The sequence below is a fragment of the Clarias gariepinus genome, chromosome 16, assembly GCF_024256425.1.
Source record: "Clarias gariepinus isolate MV-2021 ecotype Netherlands chromosome 16, CGAR_prim_01v2, whole genome shotgun sequence".
Classification (NCBI taxonomy): domain Eukaryota; kingdom Metazoa; phylum Chordata; class Actinopteri; order Siluriformes; family Clariidae; genus Clarias; species Clarias gariepinus.
Window position 1 is genome coordinate 9,032,120 of NC_071115.1, and position 21,238 is coordinate 9,053,357.

The 21,238-nt window shown below is 39.3% G+C and overlaps 1 protein-coding gene across 6 annotated transcripts in view; it reads right to left on the reverse strand.

The window, feature by feature from the left end:
- Positions 1 to 13,254: 13,254 nt before the first annotated feature.
- Positions 13,255 to 21,238, reverse strand: part of stat5a (signal transducer and activator of transcription 5a) — a 91,990-nt gene continuing 84,006 nt past the window's right edge. For 5 of the 6 annotated variants that reach the window (XM_053514496.1, XM_053514500.1, XM_053514497.1 and 2 more), the window contains 5 exons: positions 20,707 to 20,849; positions 18,776 to 18,934; positions 16,549 to 16,600; positions 15,946 to 16,050; positions 13,255 to 15,769 (listed from right to left, as the gene is read on the reverse strand). In XM_053514496.1, coding sequence (XP_053370471.1) covers positions 15,646 to 15,769; positions 15,946 to 16,050; positions 16,549 to 16,600; positions 18,776 to 18,934; positions 20,707 to 20,849 — 583 coding nt within the window. In that variant the 3' untranslated portion in view covers positions 13,255 to 15,645. The remainder of the gene's footprint in view (positions 15,770 to 15,945; positions 16,051 to 16,548; positions 16,601 to 18,775; positions 18,935 to 20,706; positions 20,850 to 21,238) is intronic. The other variant, XM_053514501.1, reaches the window with a different exon arrangement.

Consider the following 21,238-nt stretch of genomic DNA (forward strand, 5'->3'; position numbering starts at 1 on the left):
TATACAGGGAAAGAGGCTAGCTAAGAAGAAGTGGGACACTGAGAGGACTGAAGAGAGTAGACAGGAGTACAGGGAGAGGCAGAGTAAGGTGAAGGTAGAGGTGGCAAAGGCCAAACAAAGAGCATATGAGGACTTGTATGCTAGGCTAGACAGTAAGGCGGGAGAGGGGGATCTGTACAGGTTGGCAAGGCAGAGAGATAGAGATGGGAAGGATGTGCAGCAGGTTAGAGTGATTAAAGATAGAGATGGAAATGTACTGACAGATGCCAGGAGGGTGATGGGAAGATGGAAGGAGTACTTTAAGGAGTTGATGAATGAGGAAAACGAAAGAGAACAAAGAGTAGAAGAGGTGACTGTTGGGGAACAGGAAGTAGCAAATATTGGTAGAAGTGAGGTGAGAAGGGCGTTGAAGAGGATGAAGAGTGGAAAGGCTGTTGGTCCTGATGACATACCTGTGGAGGTATGGAAGTGCTTGGGAGAGGTGGCAGTAGAGTTTTTGACAAGTTTGTTTAACAAGATCTTGGAGAGTGAGAGGATTCCAGAGGAATGGAGGAGAAGTGTATTGGTGCCAATTTTTAAGAACAAGGGAGATGTGCAAAGCTGTGGCAATTATAGAGGTATAAAGCTAATGAGCCAGACAATGAAGCTGTGGGAAAGAGTAGTGGAAGCTAGGTTAAGGGCAGAGGTGAGCATTTGTGAGCAGCAATATGGTTTTATGCCTAGAAAGAGTACATCAGATGCAGTATTTGCTTTGAGGATGCTGGCGGAGAAGTACAGAGAAGGTAACAGGGAGTTGCATTGTGTCTTTTTAGATTTAGAGAAAGCGTATGACAGGGTGCCAAGAGAGGAGCTGTGGTATTGTATGAGGAAGTCTGGAGTGGCAGAGAAGTATGTTAGAGTGGTGCAGGACATGTATGAGAGCTGTAAGACAGTGGTAAGATGTGCTGTAGGTGTGACAGAAGAGTTTAAGGTGAAGGTGGGTCTGCATCAAGGATCAGCTCTAAGCCCCTTTTTGTTTGCTCTGGTGATGGACAGGATGACAGATGAGGTAAGACAGGAGTCCCCATGGACTATGATGTTTGCAGATGACATTGTGCTCTGTAGCGAGAGCAGGGAACAGGTGGAGGAAAATTTGAAGAGGTGGAGGTATGCTCTGGAAAGCAGAGGAATGAAGGTTAGCCGCAGCAAGACGGAATACATGTGTGTAAATGAGAGTGACCCAGGAGGCTCGGTGAGGCTACAGGGAGCAGAGGTAAAGAAGGTGCAGGATTTTAAGTACTTGGGGTCAACGGTCCAGAGCAACGGGGAGTGTGGAAAGGAGGTGAAGAGGCGGGTACAGGCAGGTTGGAATGGGTGGAGAAAAATGTCAGGTGTGTTGTGCGATAAAAGAGTATCAGCGAGAATGAAAGGAAAGGTGTACAGGACAGTGGTGAGACCAGCGATGCTCTACGGCTTAGAGACAGTGGCGCTGAAGAAAAGACAGGAGGCAGAGTTGGAGGTAGCAGAGCTAAAGATGTTGAGGTTCTCTTTGGGAGTGACAAGGATGGATAGGATTAAGAATGAGTTTATCAGAGGGACAACCCACGTTAGATGTTTTGGAGATAAAGTCAGAGAGGCCAGATTGAGGTGGTTTGGGCATGTTCAGAGGAGAGATTGTGAATATATTGGTAGAAGGATGCTGAGGTTGGAACTGCCAGGCAGGAGGTCTAGAGGAAGACCAAAGAGGAGATTTATGGATGCAGTGAGAGAGGACATGAAGTTAGTTGGTGTGAGAAAAGAGGATGCAGAGGATAGGGTTAGATGGAGGCAGATGATTCGCTGTGGCGACCCCTGAAAGGGAACAGCCGAAAGACAAAGAAGAAGATGGAAGATAGTAGATTAGCCCTTAGAATAAAAGAATGGTTAAAAACATTAAGATCTTAACTAGATGTGACTAAATATTTAAGAATATGCATATCATTTCTTCTTTTACAACTTTTTTTTTTTAAGTTTTAAAGGTCGTAGCGAGTACTGGCACAGATTTACTGCAGGTGCATGCTCGACACAGATGTTGAGAGTGTAAAAGAACAATGTGCCTCCTTGCAGCAACTAATGAAAGCTGCAAACTGTGTCTGCTGCTACTGAAACCGCAGCGGTGGGTGGATTTCCAGTAATTACATCAGTTATTGTGATGCCAATAGCACATACTCTTGATATATAATTTAAACAGAACCGCCTCCACACTTCAGATTTCACACACACACACACACACATATATATATATATATACACATATATATATATATACACACATATATATATATATATATATATATATATATATATATATATATATATATATATATATACATATATATGTGTGTGTGTGTGTGTGTGTGTGTGTGTGTGATATACTGTATATATATATATATATATATACCTGTAGAGAGAGAGAGAGAGAGAGAGAGAGAGAGAGATAGAGATATTAACTTTGATCGTATAGCGTTTCAGGTCTGTGTTTAAGTTTTGCACATACATTATAGAGTCATGTTTCAAACCTGGTATTATTAGGATGAATCAGCTCTATCTTTTCTAAGTAGATATCTTCTTGTACTGATGCTGATAATATGAAAGTAACCGACTTCCGATCATGAAGCTCTATTTATGTCACTTGCTATCCAGCAATGAACTCCTTGTATTTACTGTATGGTTTAAGCTTAAGATATTAGATGAGATGATGAATAACAATTCGGTCAAGAAATGCAAATTAACTATAAAATATGAGATGAAATTATTAGAATTGTTCAATAGGATTAAATTTAAGCTTTTTTCAAAAACAAATTATAAATCTAGTTCTATCACATGTGCTTCCAGGCACAGCACTATTTTGGAAATGATGTCATGGGTACACAAGTTCACAGATTATTGTCACATGACTGCACCATGTTCATTAAATGTCATTTAGGGACTTCATGATAGTGATGTGACGTTTGAATCATTTTAGTGACTCGGTTCTTTGAATCTTGTTTATCAACATAAATGAATCTTTTTAAGTCATTTAGTTCATTTCATTTTTTTTTTTTATCAGAAATAAAATAAAATGTTACATTTTCAATAAACAGGCCTCCAACACGTCTACATACACAGATTTTGGCTGTAGTTCCAGTAATGAAAAAATTACAATGCAGCTAAGGACATATTATAATAAACACAACGAGCAGCTCACCATCAAATCTTCTGGTCCAAGTCGTTCGTTCTTATGAATCTATTGCACTGTTTAGAGTCTATGGGAGTCACGTGACAAAAGAACGAATGCCTCAGGCTAGAAGACTCATTGAGAAGAAGAAACGGTGTAACCTGCTGTTACCTATTCACCTCAGATAAAGTGAGATGCTTTTCTGCTCACCATGGTTATAAAGAGTGATTAAATGAGTTAATATATCCTTCCCGACAGCGATATCCGCAAAGTATAGCAAAGCTGATTCAAGTCCTTAGCAGAGCTTCAAAAGAAATGAAGTGAGGCTGGAGTCTGTGCGTCAAGAGCCACCATGCACACAAGGAAATTTGAACCTGAGACAACATCAAAATCGTCTTACCTGGGAACAAGAACTGGTCCGTTTCAAAGTCCTCTTTTTAGATGAAAGGTAAAAGAGTCTAAAGAAAGAGTAAAAAGCCACAGAACCTAAGTTGTTAGAAGTGTAGTGTGATGTTTCCACAGTCCAAAATGTAAAATCATTACAGCCATCTACCAGGAGCTTTTAGAGTACTTCATGATTCTGTAGACTGGCCTGCTTTATGGAGATTTCCTTCGCCAGCAGCACAAAACTACCACTAACTGGTTTGCTGTTCGTCATATTACTGTGCTCCATTGGCCAACCAACTCTGCCGACCTAAATATCATAGAGAATCTGTGGGCTTCTGTCAAGAGGACGATGAAAAACACTAAACCCGACAATGCAGATGAGCTTAAGGCTGCTATTAAAGCAATCTTGTCCTCAATAAGTCCTCAGCAGTGCCAGTCAGGCCCTAATGATTTAGTAATTTGTGCTGCAAAGAAGTATTCAGTGAATAAATTAACATTTTTTTTAGCAGTTGGACATTTTTATTTTGAGACATTTCTATTTGTATTTTTGATTTTGATTTTCATGAGCTGTAAGCCATAATCATCAACAATAAAACAATAATAAAAAAAACTTTTTCGTACAAACTTTGTTATACAAAAGTATAGCTTGGAGCCTATCCCAGGAGACTTAGGGCATGAGGTAGCATACACCCCGGACAGGGTGCCAATCTATCACAAGGCACACACACACACTATGGGCAATTTGGGAACACCAATTAGCCTAATCTGCATGTCTTTAGACAGGGAGAACATGCAAACTCTATACATATAGAGACGGGAATCGAACCCAGCCAAGGATCGAACCCGGCCCCTGGAGGTGCAAGGTGACAGCGCTAACCACGATACCACCATGCCGCCCAGCCAGAACAAAATTAATAAATAAATAAACAAAGATTTTTGATTACCAAACTTTGGTAGTCCAGCAAAAGATTTCTTACAAGAAATTTCTGTCGGCCAGAAAAGAAAGCAGCATCTTATGAAAAAAAGATCACTTTTCAGACACTCATGCATAAAAAAGAAGCAGGTTTGACAGCTGTGGCTGGTTCTAAAGGATGTGCAGTATAGCTAAGCAAATCTTTTTTTTATAAAGTCGCTCAAAGTGTACGTGAGACTATATGTTAAGCAAAAAGTCATCACACTCTATACACACACACACACACACACACAAATGAGTGTGCCTGTGTATTTTCTTACTGCAAGTCACATGTTCACATTTCAGTTGATATCCTGTATACGGAGGTGTGACACTCCTGCAAAATGTATGATGTATGATGACAGGTTCTTCTGATTATGACCTTATTGTAACATCCACATCATCATATCATTTTAACAGTTGCAGTTAACAAGCATTATGCAAATCTGAAACCCTTGGTTTTTTTTTTTTTTTCATCCTGCCTCGTGGTATTATCTGTTTCATGTCTCTCTATAGTTTGCAGTACGTCTTACTAAATTGCTGTCCACTTGATATGCAAATTATATATATGCTTGATAACTCGCTGGGAATTTAGTCATTCAGAGCACAGATTTCTTTTTCCTTTTAATTTTCAGTGAATTATTGATTGATCATTTCTGAAGAAAAAATAACAACAACAACAACAACAACAACAGCAAGGATAGGTTGTAATGTAACACCAACCCTTAATTATGGGACATTTTCATTATTAAATACTGACAAAAAAGTTATAAAGTGATAGCACCAAATAACATAAGGTCTTAGAGAGCACTAGTGGGAAAGGGTGTGATTTCCTGTAACTGTCATATGATGATAAAGAAATGAGGAATCGAAAGCAAAGCAAGTTCAAAGCAATTTAACTGCTGAAATAGACATTTAGGCTTTGTGTGTGAGTGTGTAAGTGTGTCACATGCACATATACTTAGCCATTTGTGAGGACCAAATGTCCCTAAAAATCATCTGGTCCTCATAAACTTCAGAGCTTTACAACTTTTATTGTAACAACTGACAGTAAAAACAACCAAAAAAAACCAGAATGGAATTGAATGAATCAGCTACGGTACTCAATATGGTAATGGAAGGTCCTTAGGAAGGGGTGTAAACTAAAAATGTGTGTATGTGGTGTTGACGATAGCAGTAGATATGCTAGCAGTAGTATCTGTATCCAAGCTATTTAGGTAAAAAAACAGTGTTTTAAAAGATGGCATAGTGATGAAGTGGATCAGTACTGTTGCCTCGCACCGTCAGGGTCCAGGTTCGATTCCCGCCTCGGGGTCAGTGTGTGTTGAGTTTGAATGTTCTCCTCATGCTTGGTGGGTTTCCTCCCACAATCCAAAAACATGCAGGTTAGATTGATTGGCATCCCAAATTCCCTGTGTGTGTGAGTGTGTGTGCAGTGTCCAGGGTGTACCCCACCTCCTGCCCTGAGTGAGTAAGTGTTTCAGTGACCTCTGCTGGTGAAAACTAAATTGTCAATAAAACTTAAGCATATGGGGTGCTTTGATCCTTTTAATAATACTTCAATCATTTCCACACAAGGAGTAATTTATTTTTTTTATTGGTTTGTTTCAGATTCAGGAAAGGTATGCAGGTGGCCAGTGTTGCCAAACCTACAGTATTTCACTGATCCTCTATTTTAATTGTGTTACAGACACATTTTATTATCCTAGTCCAGTAATATTTTGTCTGGTTTCGTTCTTTCTTTTCACTGATACTGTATGAGACTCGTTCCGGTTAAGGTATGTCTTTTATCTTACAAGGTAATTTAAGGCTTTTTTCGTCCAGTCTTTACTCCAGTCTTTCAGGGGACACGCCCTGCGTTCATGCTCTCATTTCAGCTCGGATGAGATCATGCAATGAATTATGTATGGACAGATTTGGCCTGCTGTCTTACACGAGTGAACATTTGATGAAGGTGTGGAAAAAAAGACGGAGGATGGAGGGTCATCAGTGATTGATTCAGCACCTGTATGGTGTCAGGTAAAGTACCATATATTGTTGAAATCCTGGTACACACATTGTAAAAAAAAACTTAAATTATATATATTTTAAATGTATAACCTTTCTAAATACCACAGCAATATGCTGCATATATTTTACAATAAAATAATAATATTTTAAAGGTCCCATATTTTTAACAAGTTAACACAGAGGTCAGTGGCACAGTCGCCTTGCACCTCCAGGGTCCGGATCCGCTTCGGGTCTGTGTTTATGGGGTTTCCTCTGGGTACTCTGGTTCCCACAGTCCAAAGACATGCAGATTACACTGTACGGTGTTCCTAAATTGCCCATACTGTGTTAATGAGTGTGTGAGTGTGTGTATGTGTGCCTGAGATGGACTGGCTCCCTGTCCAGGGTGTACCCTACCTAGTGCCCTAAGTCTCCTAGAAGACATGATTTAGTGGTATAGGCAATGGGATGATGAAATTCATACAATTAAATAATAATAATAATAATAATAATTAATAAATAGCCTTTTTATTTCAATGTACAATCTTTCCATGTGCTACAGCAACATGCTGCGAAAGTTTGTGTATTTAACATATTCATAGGTGCCATATTTATATACAGGGTGAACCATTTATATGGATACACCTTAATAAAATGGGAATGGTTGGTGATATTAACCTCCTGTTTGTGGCACATTAGTATATGTGAGGGCGAAAACTTTTCAAGATGGGTGGTGACCATGGTGGCTATTTTAAGGTCGGCCATTTTGGATTCAACTTTTGTTTTTTTTCAATAGGAAGAGGGTCATGTGATCACATTAGGAAGAGGGTCATGTGACACATCAAACTTATTGGGAATTTCACAAGAAAAACAATGGTGTGCTTGGTTTTAATGTAACATTATTCTTTCATGAGTTATTTACAAGTTTCTGACCACTTATAAAATGTGTTATAAATGTGTTATAAAATGTGTTCAATGTGCTAGCATTTCTCCTGCGGTGTTGCTATCAGTGTGTTTTGACATTGACAATCCAACACAATGGGCAGCACATTGAACACATTTTATGTAAGAATAAAAATACGTTAAAACCAAGCACACCATTGTTTTTCTTGTGAAATTCCCAATAAGTTTGATGTGTCACATGACCCTCTTCCTATTGAAAAAAACAAAAGTTGGATCCAAAATAGCGACTTCAAAATAGCCACCATGGTCACCACCCATCTTGAAAAGTTTTCCCCCTCACATATACTAATGTGCCACAAACAGGAAGTTAATATCACCAACCATTCCCATTTTATTAAGGTGTATCCATATAAATGGCCCACCCTGTAGTTAACATAGATGTTGGTGGCACAGTGGATAAGTGATTGGCGCCGTTGCCTTGCACCTTCAGGGTCTGTGTACATGGAATGTCGATTCATGATGTCATCCTCATGTTTAAACTGATTAAACTGAAAAAGAATTTAATATAGAGTTAAATCTCCTGGACTGTCTGTTTCATAGTATAAGCATTAGAACTATACTGTAGGTTAGCAGTACTGTATTAGCAAGATAATTAGCCAGAATGCTAATTTTGTTGTAACATAGTGAACATGTCTTTAAACCGGACTCATATTTGAACTGTGTCTTACACACCTAAAGATCAACAGTCTCACAATCAGACTACTAGCCGTGTACATTAGCATGTAGCACACTGGTAAATTCCTATTAGTCAACCTAGCAAGAAGATTTATTCTGCTGTGTCATGCAATGATACAAACTACAACTGTGACCAAGTTCAAGTTTGTGTTGCCAATTTCAACAAACAAACAGTAAAAAAAAAAAGTAAAACCGCAACACTTACCGGATATAAAGCTGAGTCACGGAACCCTACAGTCCTGAAGTGAATCCACTATTCAACAGTCCCTTATTGATGAAGTAATCTGATGTAAAATTGTCGTTTATTCTTTAGGTACACTGTAAAGACAAAAGTATTTGGCCAAACCTGTTAATTATTGAATTCAGGTCCTACAATCAGCCCTCTCATCCCCAGTGAAGGACAATCTTCATTCTTCAGCATACTGTACCAAGACATCTTGAACAATGCTATGCTTCCAACTCTGTGGCAACAGTTTGGTTGATGAGTTTGTTGTGAAAGAACTTGAGCGGTCCTAACACAGAGCCCTGAGCCCTGACCTCAACCTCATCGAGCACCTTTGGAATGAACTGGAACGGAGATTGTGAGCCAGGCCTTCTCGTCCAACATCAGTGCCTGACCTCATAAATGCTCTACAGAATGAATATTCACAAATTCTCAAAGAAACTCTCCAAAATCTTGTGGACAGCCTTCCAAAAAGAGTAGAAAAACTGTTACAGCTGCAAAAGGGGATCAAGTTCATATTAAAGTGTATGTATTTGAATAGGATGTCATTTTGTAAGAGCAGTTAGTAATTGTTCACCATAAACACAACGCCCATACCAGGAAAAAAAATGTCGCAGTTTTCTGCTTTTTTTGTACAACCAATAACAAAGAATTTCGTGTTCTTAGTTCTAAGCTGTGACATGCATGTATCAAGCCAGAACACGAGTTATGCAAATCACTCACACTGATGTTTTACCCAATAGGAAATATGAACTGCATGTTTAAGGTCATTTATTAAAAACTCATCTAAACCTAATGACTTATCACTGAACACAGTAGTTCCCAAAGACCAGGTTCTGTTCATATATATATATAATAATAATAAAAAAAAATCTTACAAAAAACATCTAATATATATATATATAGATGTTTTTTGTAAGATTTTTTTGATTGTTACATTTTCAAAAAAAAAACTTAACTAGAACCAAATTAAAACCAACCACTGAACATTATTGTTTTTAAAGACACAGTGATTACAGCAAATCCTGAAGACTAATCACTAATCACGGTACTTCCTGAAGACCAGTTCCACTATTTCCAACAACCATTCTTTCATTGTTCCAAATGACCAATCTTCAAGCTGTTTCCGTCAAAGAGTTGCTGTCTGCTTCGTGAACAACTTGGCACAGGTTTTTACTCCAGATGCCCTTCTTGACGCAATTCTCCCATTTTATTTGGGCTTGGGACTTGTACTGCATCCTGTAACTGGAAATTGAACTATATTATTGGCTTTGGTTTAGGCAGTGGCTGGGAATCGAACCCTCTTGAGAAACATATTTTGAGCCTCCAATCCCCAATCATTACATTTAAATATTTAACAGTAATTAAAGTGATGCTACAGTATCTATGCTACAGTATATATACTTATCTTGTTTAAATACTAATGTTCTTGATTTAAAAAAATCTAAAGAGAGAAATTCACACCGTAAACATGCAAAACTTTCATATTGTTATAATCTACAGTGTGGTTGATTTCTTGACGTCTTGTCAGAAGGTGTTGATGTTTTTTTTTTTATGGTTTTATGATATATCAGACGGTCTAAATAATCTAAGCCTAACAATAAACTGTTCAAAGTATAGTAATATGCTATTAAGTAACTAAGAAAAATTTTAAACATATCATTGGATAATTGCTTCATTCATAAAATGTTCTACAAAGCATTTAAAATGTCCAGTATGGAAGGAGCCTCCAGTGTTAGTGTTTTGTAACAATCAATTTTGTAACAATACAGTGTTTTCTAACCTGCGGACAATGTTCAGGGTAAAAGACTTGATTTCTTGTTAATATGACAAGCTGAATGTTTTGTTTTATTTTACAATATAATGATAGTGAAAAACAGGGAATTCTTGGTTAAGAGGAATTTTTGTGGGTAAGAATTTTTTCTTTTTAAACTGACATTGTAATAGACAAATATTTTTAAAAAATGTCCTGTTTCACAAGAGGAATATATTTTCGACTGTTATGGGAAATATTCTCATATGGTTAACAGTTTTAGACACAGGATCCTTAATTATAACATTTAATAACCTTTTTTTTCTAACACGATCTTTCATGTTATAAAATGTTTGACTAGACCCTGAATCACCAGATTCATAAAAGGACATATTAAACAAACAAACAAACAAACAAAAAAAAAATCATATGCACTTTAAATTGCATGCTGTCCTTAATTGTTTGTGCAGTTTGCATGGCCATGGTGGTTCCTGTAGTTACACACACTGTTCAGCAGAGGGCACAAGCTCACTGGCATAGAGTGATGACTCTCTGTAACAAGGCTGGCACAAATAAATATAATATTAATTGTTAATAACAGCTATCTTTGCTATATTATTGAAATGTCAGACATAATTGTAGGTTGGTGTCAGTGTGACTGATATGCTTAGGGACTGCTGGATGACGTCAGATGGATCATCAATGAGATCAGTGTGCTGCAGATTTGCATGTAATTGCACTGACATTATCAGCCGAGCTGATTCACCGTGACGTTATTACAGCATGCACTAACTCGTCCTTTAGCATCGTGCGTAATGCAGAGTGGAAAATCTGCCAACCATAAGAACTATTCAGTATGTACTGTATTTGCAGCATTTATTGGATTTCCAAGCAATAAGCACACAGCACTGTGCAAAAGTCTTGAGCCATCCCTCATTTCATTTTAGTATATTAAATTTAATGATGTAGGTTAAATTAGAGAAATGAGAACGCGTTTTACTGTGACACGCTGCAAATGCTTTCAGATTAAATAATAAAAAAAGATTTGGTCGTTCATGTACAGTAACAACCTCAGCAGCGACCTCGTTTCCCCTCTCGTCTGTTCCAAGCATGCAGCATCAGTATTAAAATAATCCCCGGCCGGATCACATGTCATCATCTGCACCGGTTTCTCCCAAAAAAAAAAAAAAAAAAAACTAAGAGCCAAAGTTCTTCAGGAATTTATAAAAAAAAAAAAAAAAAAAAAGGATTTATTAAAGGTAAGTTAAAACAAAAACATCTGGCTCTTTGAGAGCAAGATATGAAGAAATTCGGGGCTCAATACTTCTGCATGGTGCTTACTTTAAACATTTTATTCAGATTAAAAAATTATTGCTTTTCAGTCCAGTCCATATCAGATGTTATACATAATAATAATAATATCAAATGAAATGATCAAATAGTTTATTTGTAGCTCAGTGGACAATATTCATTTTGTGCAACCCTAAAGTTTATATCGTTCCTGTAACGCTTTGTTGTCACTGCATGAAGTGACGAAATCCTGAAGCAATATTCCAGGCACTGCCTTCCTTGTCCAGTGGGAATTCTTGTATTGTTATAGGAACATACACCACAGCAGGAGGAGTCGGGTTTATATTTAGCGCCGGACTTGGCATGCTCGTGCAGAAGTAGCAGCCGTGCATGTGGCACTGCTCACACACATCTCTTTACAACTTTACTAAAGTGATTTGGTTACATCAGTGTGATTTTGCGAAACACTGTACCTCCACCTCCCACACTGTCTCAGCACAATGACGATGAAGAATCAGCCTGCACTTGTGTTTGTCTTTCCTTATGTATGTACTGTAATTTAGTATGAATGATGTGTTGGGTGAGTTTTTATACGGAACACAGCAAGCTCATGCTTTGGTTGTGATTTTTTCTGGAACAATGAGTATTGTTGCGCGCAGTGCGTGTCCGCCTCGTCTCATGTACGTACACAATGCAGGAGCAAAAGGAATAAACAGAGACATATCAAAATGAAATCGAGACACGAGTTACACCACAGTGTCCCACACAGATACAAGGGGCGTTCGAGTCAACACGGGACTTTTGATGCGATTTCTTGTAAATGAAGGCGTTAAACTGATAGACGTTTACGGAAGCACAGTAGGGTGATGAGACTCTCAGCAGCAGGAAGACATTCGAATAGTGCAAACATTTTTAAGGCGGCGGCATATAAATGACGATCCCTGCCGAGGTGGATCAGAGCCGACTGCAGTCGTTCCTGTTAACATTCAGCAAGCGCAATGTTTGATCCTTAAATATCGGCGGATATCTTGTCGCCAACTTGGAGGGAAGAGGGAACAGTAAGCACAATCATTCACACCAATCAAACACCACCTGGACGTTACAGGAACTCAGGCTGAGAGTCACCACCACATCCACTGTACAGTCCAGACCTCGCTCAATGTTATTTCCAGATTTTTGGATCATTACGGAGTTCCTGGGAGGCCAGCGTTTCAGCAGCTCTGGCGTGCTGAGAAAACGTTTAACCTTGATGGTGTTCAAGCACTAGTGAAACACTGTGATGAGTGCATTAGTGTAGCAGGGGATTATATAGAGAAATAAAGGCAGATTTTAACGTTCACCGAAAGTCCCGGTTTGACTTGAACGGCCTTTTTAATATGGTGTTCGCAGAAAATCCAAATTGTATAATGTCCCACGTCACAAAACATATCATGGGTGTTGAATGCCGAGGCAGCTGCAGTGAAGTGTAAATTTCCTTTTTCTCTCTTGGCCTAAACATTCTCCAAAAATTCACCGAATGCATTTAGTTCACTCGCAGCAGGTGATAATTTCACAGCCAGTGCTTCCACTTTACTGATCATGTGACAGAAAGAAGCACATCCTTACCTTTCCTAGTCATATATTTCTTCCTTTCTTACTTATGTTTAAGTTAAAAAAGCATAAATATCCATGCCTTTGTAATAAGACCTTAAAATATATATATATATTAAAAAAATTCCTGGAAAGAGTTTATTAATATTTAAACACGATATTGTAGTGAGAAATTTTTTGTAGATTTCTGGAGCTTTATTTTACTGCACACATCAACTTTTCCCAAACTTTTCTCAAAAAGATTCAACATACAACAGTTTAAATTATTTATAAAACTTTATTTTCAATTGTTCTTCCTTTAAAACACATATCCAAGCAACCGAAAAACAAAACAAAAAAACATGGGAACACTCAACACGATGTGAAGCTAAACATAACCGCACATCCACACACACAACACACACACACCTACTGTACGCACGCGCACACACACTCGCACACAGAGACGCACCCACACCCATGTCCATTGCCACCTAGAGTGAGAAAGACTGACTCCCGAGTGATGAGACGGATCCGTCTCACTAGAAAGAATAATTACAAAGTAAAAACAAAAGGATGAAAAAAAAAAAAAATTCAATCACACAACTTCCCTAATAAGCAGGAAAAAGTTCGAAATGTACACTGAGATGAATCAAATTGTGTTAATTAGGAGCATCTGCGGGAAAACACATGAAGCGCGGTGGCCGGACGCGCGGCCGATATATGGCTTTATTCACTTGTCCAATGGTGCAGCACAGAAATGAGAAGTAAAAGCGATATCGCAGTGTTTGGTAGAAAATAATAATAATAATAATAATAAAAAAAAAAAAGTTTTTTAAATCCCCCGGGTTTTGCTGACCTCGATCTTTTTTTTTTCGTTGCACTTAAAGGTGCGCTTTCTGGTTTTGAAAACAGACCTTTTTGCTGTTAGGCAAGTCATTAATGCAAAGATAAATCAGCATGCACGCGAGTCTCGATCGAGCCTGTTTTGTCTTTTTACATTTTTTTTTAAATGATTTTTATTTCAGGCTGTTTTTATGTTTTTCCAGCCCGGACGAAAAAGCGCCGCATGCGTAGTTCCAACAGAGATCGTGTGAGTATACAGTCTGTACTTTTTCTCCTTTGGAAAGAGAAAGACGTTAATGTTTATGTTCATGTCGTCGCTGCGGTCCGCACTCAGTCAGTAGAGGGCGCCGGAAAACGCGACTCGCCCCTTTAAACGGCTGCTTTGATCGGTCAGCGCAGAGAGGCTCGTACTAGCGAGGGGGTTCACGCTGCATTCACAGTACACAGAGCATCGAAAGGAGCTTCCACAGTAATAAAATAGAATTGTGTTAAAGAAAAATAAATTCATATAGAATCTAGAATCTTCTTACAATACAAGCACTTCGTACAATACATCTACTGCACTTCTTTGTCCTGAGTGTATGTATGTATGTGAGTGGAAACAAACAGGTGGAAAAGTGAGAGAGAGAGAGAGAGAGAGAGAGAGAGAACGGGTGGGCAGGTTCACGTCTCGCACGTATAGGTCAGAGAACCGGACGCAGGATCGGAGCAGCGTACGTCACCATGACAACAAGCGCGGAGGTTCTGAGTAGCATGCGTTTAAAAGCGTTTGTCCGGCGCACAAATACATCACCACACCCTTATTCAGCTGGAGAAAGTAAGTGAGAAGGAGAGACACGAACAGTGTGTGTGTGTGTGTGTGTGTGTGTTTGAGTTTCTCAGGGTCATGAAATACCCTGATGTGTCTGATGCATCTTTCTCATCTGTGTATGGCATGAATGATGTGTATGTGTATGTGTGTGTATGTGTGTGTGTTTGATATATTCAGGCATCGAGAATGCATGTCCAGTCTGCTCAGGAGCGTTTTTGTACACACGCTTACTATAAATGGCTCTACCACAACTGAATTACGCTTTTAGTGTATCGAATATACATTACAGCAGTGACCTCACGTTGCCACGGTAACAGTGAGCTCTTTTTTTTTTTTTTCTTCCTCTCCCCATGTTAAAAACAAAACAAAACAAAAAAAAAGAACTAATCTGACAGATGCGTTTGTTCCACAGTGCAATGGGTTGTAGACGTGATCATTTTGGGGAGCGAAAAGAAAAAGAAGAAGAAAGAAAAGAAACAGGTAAAAACTAAAATAAAAATTTTGACTCGGTATAAAATTAAAGATAAAACTGAAGATAGAAAATAATAAGAGACGTTTTTACAGTAGTACAGGTCTATTTTGGGATTTTTCACAAATAAAAAAAAAAGATAAAATAAAAAGAACCTAAACAAACAAAAACAAAAACAAAAAATAACCCATGTGTGTAACAAGATTTTTATTTTTTCCCACAATACTGTCTGGTAGTATTGAGCTGAAGAGAGCGCTAGTAGTATTTTTCTTCTATTTCTCTTTCACACATGTGCATTCAGCTCACATGCGGAGAAGAAAAAAAAAATGACAGTACAAGAAAGAAAAGAACAAAAAAAACTAAACAAAACTAAACAAAACGAGACCAAAATAAAGTAACATTAAAAGCAACCACAGCTATCACTGAGCTTTGTTTTCACATTAGGAAAAGAAATGAAGGAAAGGGAAAAGTAGGCAAGGGAAGGCGGGATGAATGGAATAATCTACGCTTGAGGGAAAGGAGAGAGGACAGACGGTCGCGAGGTCACGACTGCTGGCCGCTCCACTGGTCCTCTAAAGGTCGGCGGAGCAGCAACTCGACGTGCCTTGCTACATCCATGGTGTCGTCCAGATCGAAGTCGCCCTCACCGTCTAGCATGCTGTCATTCCTGCGAGAGAGAGAGAGAGAGGGAGAGATATTACCGCTTACCACGCCAAGATCAACTTAGCTAACGTTACTTATGATGCGTGGTTGGTTTAACATATAGCAACATTTTAAAGTAAACCTCGTTTCTTTTTATAATATTCCACACAACTGACTAGCCTAGTTCTTGTTGTGGCTCACATTGGTTGGTAGATGCCGTAGTTTTGCGGGTGACTGACAGCTGGCGAGGCCGCGTGATCCATGTAGGTTGGATTCGCGGCTGGATCCGGATTAGGCGTCATAAACCTGAAAACACACACAGACATCAACATCAAAGGCCATCCTGTTTCTGTACTTGACCTGTGATTAACGTTCATCCTAGCAGCTTGCCCCTTATCCATCCTCGATCACGAGCAGCTAATGAAGCTAACAGCGCGCTAACAGCTTTCATGTATGCTCCCGAGAATGTCCGTCTCCCGCTGAGCTCCAACGCCACCGGACGTGCTTTTAACGCGGGGACAACCTGCTGGAGCACTAGCCTGCTAAACGGACTAATGCCGCTAACGGGGCTCGGCGTATTCTCGTGGTTACCATACAATTATGGAGTATGACGTCTCCACGGTAACCGCTAACCTCCCTCTCGGTTGGAGTGGACACCCGGAGCGAATACGTCGACGCGGAATTAGCCTATCTGATAGATTAGCGCTAATGAAGGCACGGTGACTTTTACCGAACAATCAGCATTCATGAGTCGGCTTCATGAGCAGGCGAGAGAGAGAGAGAGAGAGAGAGAGTGATACTTACTCTGGTACTACTTGTTTGATCTGCGGTTTGACGTAGCCGTCCACTGCTTTCGCTGTACAGGTGGAAGAAAGAGAACGAAAAGTTAAGCGGATTATTAGGAAAGTATTTGAGTCGATTGTCATCAAGTTCACCTAAAAAAAAAAAAATCCTCATTTTAAAGAGCACACTTTACACACTTTTTTCGAAGGAACAATTGAGCCACCAACCTTTCGATGGACTTTATCTATAATGACATCGATAATTCTCTCAGCAGGAGAACTCTTTTAATGCAATGCTTTTTAATACCATTAAGACCACTCAAAGGCCAGTCTGAGCACTTATATCCTTTTTCATTTCTAGAAAATTTAGAATGCGCTGTAAGTGGAAAAACTCTGGGGACGTTGAAGTCCTTTAAGAGGCATAAAGATGGTCCTGGGGATGGGAGTGTAGAGAGCTCGAGGTTGTGCGCTCTCTTACCAGACTCCGACGTTCACCAATCATAGTGATACTAGACAGTCAAGAGCGTAGCACTTTGCTTTGATGCTGTTACAACCAGTAGGTAAAAAAAGGACCAGTCTGTGGCCTGACGATTCCTCAAAAGAAGCAGGTCTTAGTCTCGAGTCTTCGTCTCCAGTTGGGGGCTGTAGTCGATGGCGGTTGAAGGACCTGATACACTGGTTCCCAACAAGTCCTCTAGAGCATACACTTGTCTGTTTTCTCAGCTTCCAGCACACCTGATTTAACTGATTAGCTAATTAACAGAATATAATGAACAGACTCGGGTTTGATAGAGCAGGGACAACACTACGTGGACGTAGGTGGTCCTCTAGGAACGCTGTTGGGAAGGACTGCTTTAATAGACTTATCGAACTTGTACATGATAAAATTAGCGGAAGAATTTTTTACAACATTTTTTTCTGGACAAAATCTGACGATCCGTCTTCTTGAATCACACATTCTTGTCTAATTTTACAATCGGCCCATACTGTACGTCAGCCTGATTATGACGTGAAGTGTGATCTGGTTAATTACCAGAATGACCAACAATCTGGCCCCCGGATGATCAGATGGATTTCTTGCATTTTTGAAATTGGTTGTCTTGCAGCGTGAGCAGGTCCAAGTCAGATTTTTGACCATTACGACAAACATTTCACCTCTGTCTGTCCACTTGCCTCTCAACTCTTTTCTAAAACGTATAATGCCAGGTGTAGCAGATGTTGTAGCAGTGACGGTCTTGACTCAACACGGTCCAAGATGACATTATTTATAGGCCACTTTTTTGACTTTTTATTCGTCCTTTGTTTTAGCGTACAGGACAAGTCGATCAGACTATTAACTCAATAATAAATATAACCTCATATATAATCAAATCTCAAAATGTCGAACTGACACCAACTTTTTGTCATTTGGAAAACATACTGTAAACAAATGATATCACCTGCAGCCAGAGTGACTGCCAGAAAAAAAATCAATCCTGTTGGTCACCCTTTATATCTCTGCGTACGTGTAATATATTTAATATTTAACTAATGGAAAGCACTAACGGCTTGCGATTAAATCTTGTAACTCAAACTGTTTTCAAAAAGTTTTCCTGTAAAGTGACTATTTCACATATACAAGGTTTATGCACAACAGAGATGTTATATTTTATAATGACGCCATGGCTAAGCTTCAGAGAGTCTTTAAACACCACTTTGAGAACCTATGGCCAAAAAAAAAGTTGATTAAAAGTCACTTTTAGACATTCAGTGTGCAAAAAGACATAAGGGGAAAAAAACTAACATTTCCTGCTTTTTGTCCTTTTTCATCTTAGTATTGGCTGGAGCTTAAACGAGCCAATTAGATTTTCACCCTATTGTGACCTCATATAAGAAGCTCGGCTCATAAAAACACTAAAACACTACACTATCTGTGGAGAATTAACACACACACACATTTTAGTGAAGCTCTAAGCATACGTCACCTTGTTTAAGAAATACGGGACCTTTAATTTACAGTGAAAAAAAGAGTGGTCATTCACACTACATGCGTCTACACATACTGTACAGTACAATCTATTCTCCTAACTGTAAGTGAGTGTATGTCTGAGTCACAGGCCTTCAAATGAGAAGAATAAAAAAAAAAATCAGTGTTTTGACACAGCTAATAATATTCACTTCCAGTTACATTTCTCTGTCAGTCTTTATGGCATCTCTCTCTCTCACACACACTCACACACACAGAGTTCTATAGGAGAAGAAGGGCGTACACAGTGGAGGGGTGTAGTACTTGGAGAAGACCTCATCCTTGGGCCGGTCGGGGTACAGGAACAGCAGGTGGTTCAGGTCACTTATACGATCGGCCAGAGAGCGAATCGAGAAGTCTTTAGTCGTGTAGGGCATGAGGTTCCACACCATTCTTTCACCTGCTGAAACACACACACACACACACACTTGTGAGCACACACCGGGGAAGCTTTTATGTGGTTTAAATAAAAGAGAGACCTATTTAGAAAGCCACACAATTCCTTTTAGTCTGTATTACTGTCACGGCAAGTGTAGGGTGTCACTGAAAACTTCTTAATTATGAACTATAATTACCGACTAATTCTGAGCCTTTTGATAAATGCTATCATGATAGAAATTTCAAGGTTCATCATAAGATAAAAAAGATCAGAATCAGATGAAGTCTCTATTGATTTTTTTTTTCAATAGAATTTCATCCAAAAATACAAGCATGACTGGAGAAAGAGTTAATAAATAAATCCCCCTGAGAACAATAAAAGCCCCCTTTTCCATTAATTTAATTCACCCATCTGTACTGTATGTTTCTATTCTTCAATAATACCAGATTGGTGCGGGGATATCCAGCGGGTTTTAGATGTACAGTGAAGTGATTACGGAAGATTAAGAGTCGAAATCATCGCGACAGACCCTAAGCCTTGAACCGGTGAGATTCAGCTCGTGTGAGTGTACGGTAAGTATTCTATACATAATTCACAAATAAATATCACACCATGATGACACTGATTTCTTTTTTAAACTTCCCTAACTCAGTTTCATTCAAAAACCACTTTTTTTCTAAAGGCCATTCCCTGCTATACTGTATATCAGATACATCATATTTCTAATATAGGACATATATACTATTGTATATTCTATAATTTCAGCCAATCATTTATTCTCTATACCGCTTATTCTGTACAGGGTTGGGACCGGCACTTCGTCCAGTGGCTGGGAATTGAACCTAGGCCTTCTGCATGGCAGGCGAAACACCTACCACTGAGGCACCAGTGCCCTATATATAGGGTCTGGGTTTAATTCCCGACTCTGTGTGCATGGTGTTTGCGTGGTCTCCCCGTGCTTGTTGGGTTTTCTCTGGGTGCTCCGGTTTCCTCCCACAGTCCAATTGGGGTTCCCAAACTGCCCGTAGTGCGTGAATAAATGTGTCAGTGTTTCTGTGTGTGTGTGCCCTGCAATTGTTTAGACCCTGTCCAGGGTGTACAACACCTCATGCCCTAAGTCTCCTGGAATAGTGAGATAGGCTCCAGGCCCTTCACGACCCTGTGTAGAGGATAAAGCGGTACAGACGATGAGTGAGTAAGTGATATACAGTATATATATATATATATATATATATATATATATAAGGTTGTTTCTTCTAAACTGTTCACACTGGCCGGCAGCATCTCTAAAATGAGCATAATTTATAAAACCGTGATTATAATAGATTCGCTATACAAATCAGAATCGAATTGGCGTCTACTGTGATGATAACATTAATAAGGCCTCAGGTTGTTGCATTTCACAGGTGAAAATCTGATAAGCCCATTACAGCTGTGCACAGTCGGTGATGTGGCACGTACACATGCACACTGCTCAGATACAGTACAGCGCGATGTAGTCACGTTCAGTCGCACCGTCGGATTTACATTCATGTGACAGACTGAACGTGTAGGAGATACATTATTAGAGAACACTCTGCATTTGAGAATTTAACCACATTTAGGAAGTTTCAAAAATCCACACACACGTTCATGAACGCTGAGAGTTCCTGCATACAGTATGCATGTCTGCTAGTCTGTAAATAAATGTAAACCCAAAATACATCTGTGAATCGCCTGACACTTATTTGTGAAGCACGAAACCGATGTGACTTATTCCTATTATCATATTAATCACACAACGGAACGAGGAGGACCTGCTTTGTTGGGATTCTCGGCCACCCACGCGATGGTGATGCCTCCTATCTCAGAGTCACTGAAACGCAACAGGAACGTCCCATTCGGTTTGGACATCAGCATGTCCTGAGCCTGCTGCTTATTGACGAAGCCCAAGATCGCCCTGAAACACACACATATACGGTAAACAGAACATTATTAAATAACAAGTGGAGAAATCTTTAATCCATAACCTATTTAGTGATTTACAGCCACGTATTGGCGATTTGGTTTGCTTTGGAAACAGATTCTTTTGCTTTTTTGTGTCCAGTTGCTACAGTCGCAAAAAATGAGTGCGAGAGAAGAACTAAACATTGGGTGATTTGTTACAGACATACAATACATGTAAAGAACTTTATATCACTCAATTATTATACGGGGGGTGTTCAAGTCAAACCGGGACTTTTGCTTTTTGAAAAATCGTTTCCATGCCATTCTTCTGCTCATGAGTCAACAAGTCCCGGTTTCACTTGAACTGAACGTCCCTCATTCTGTACAAGGCAACAAACTTAA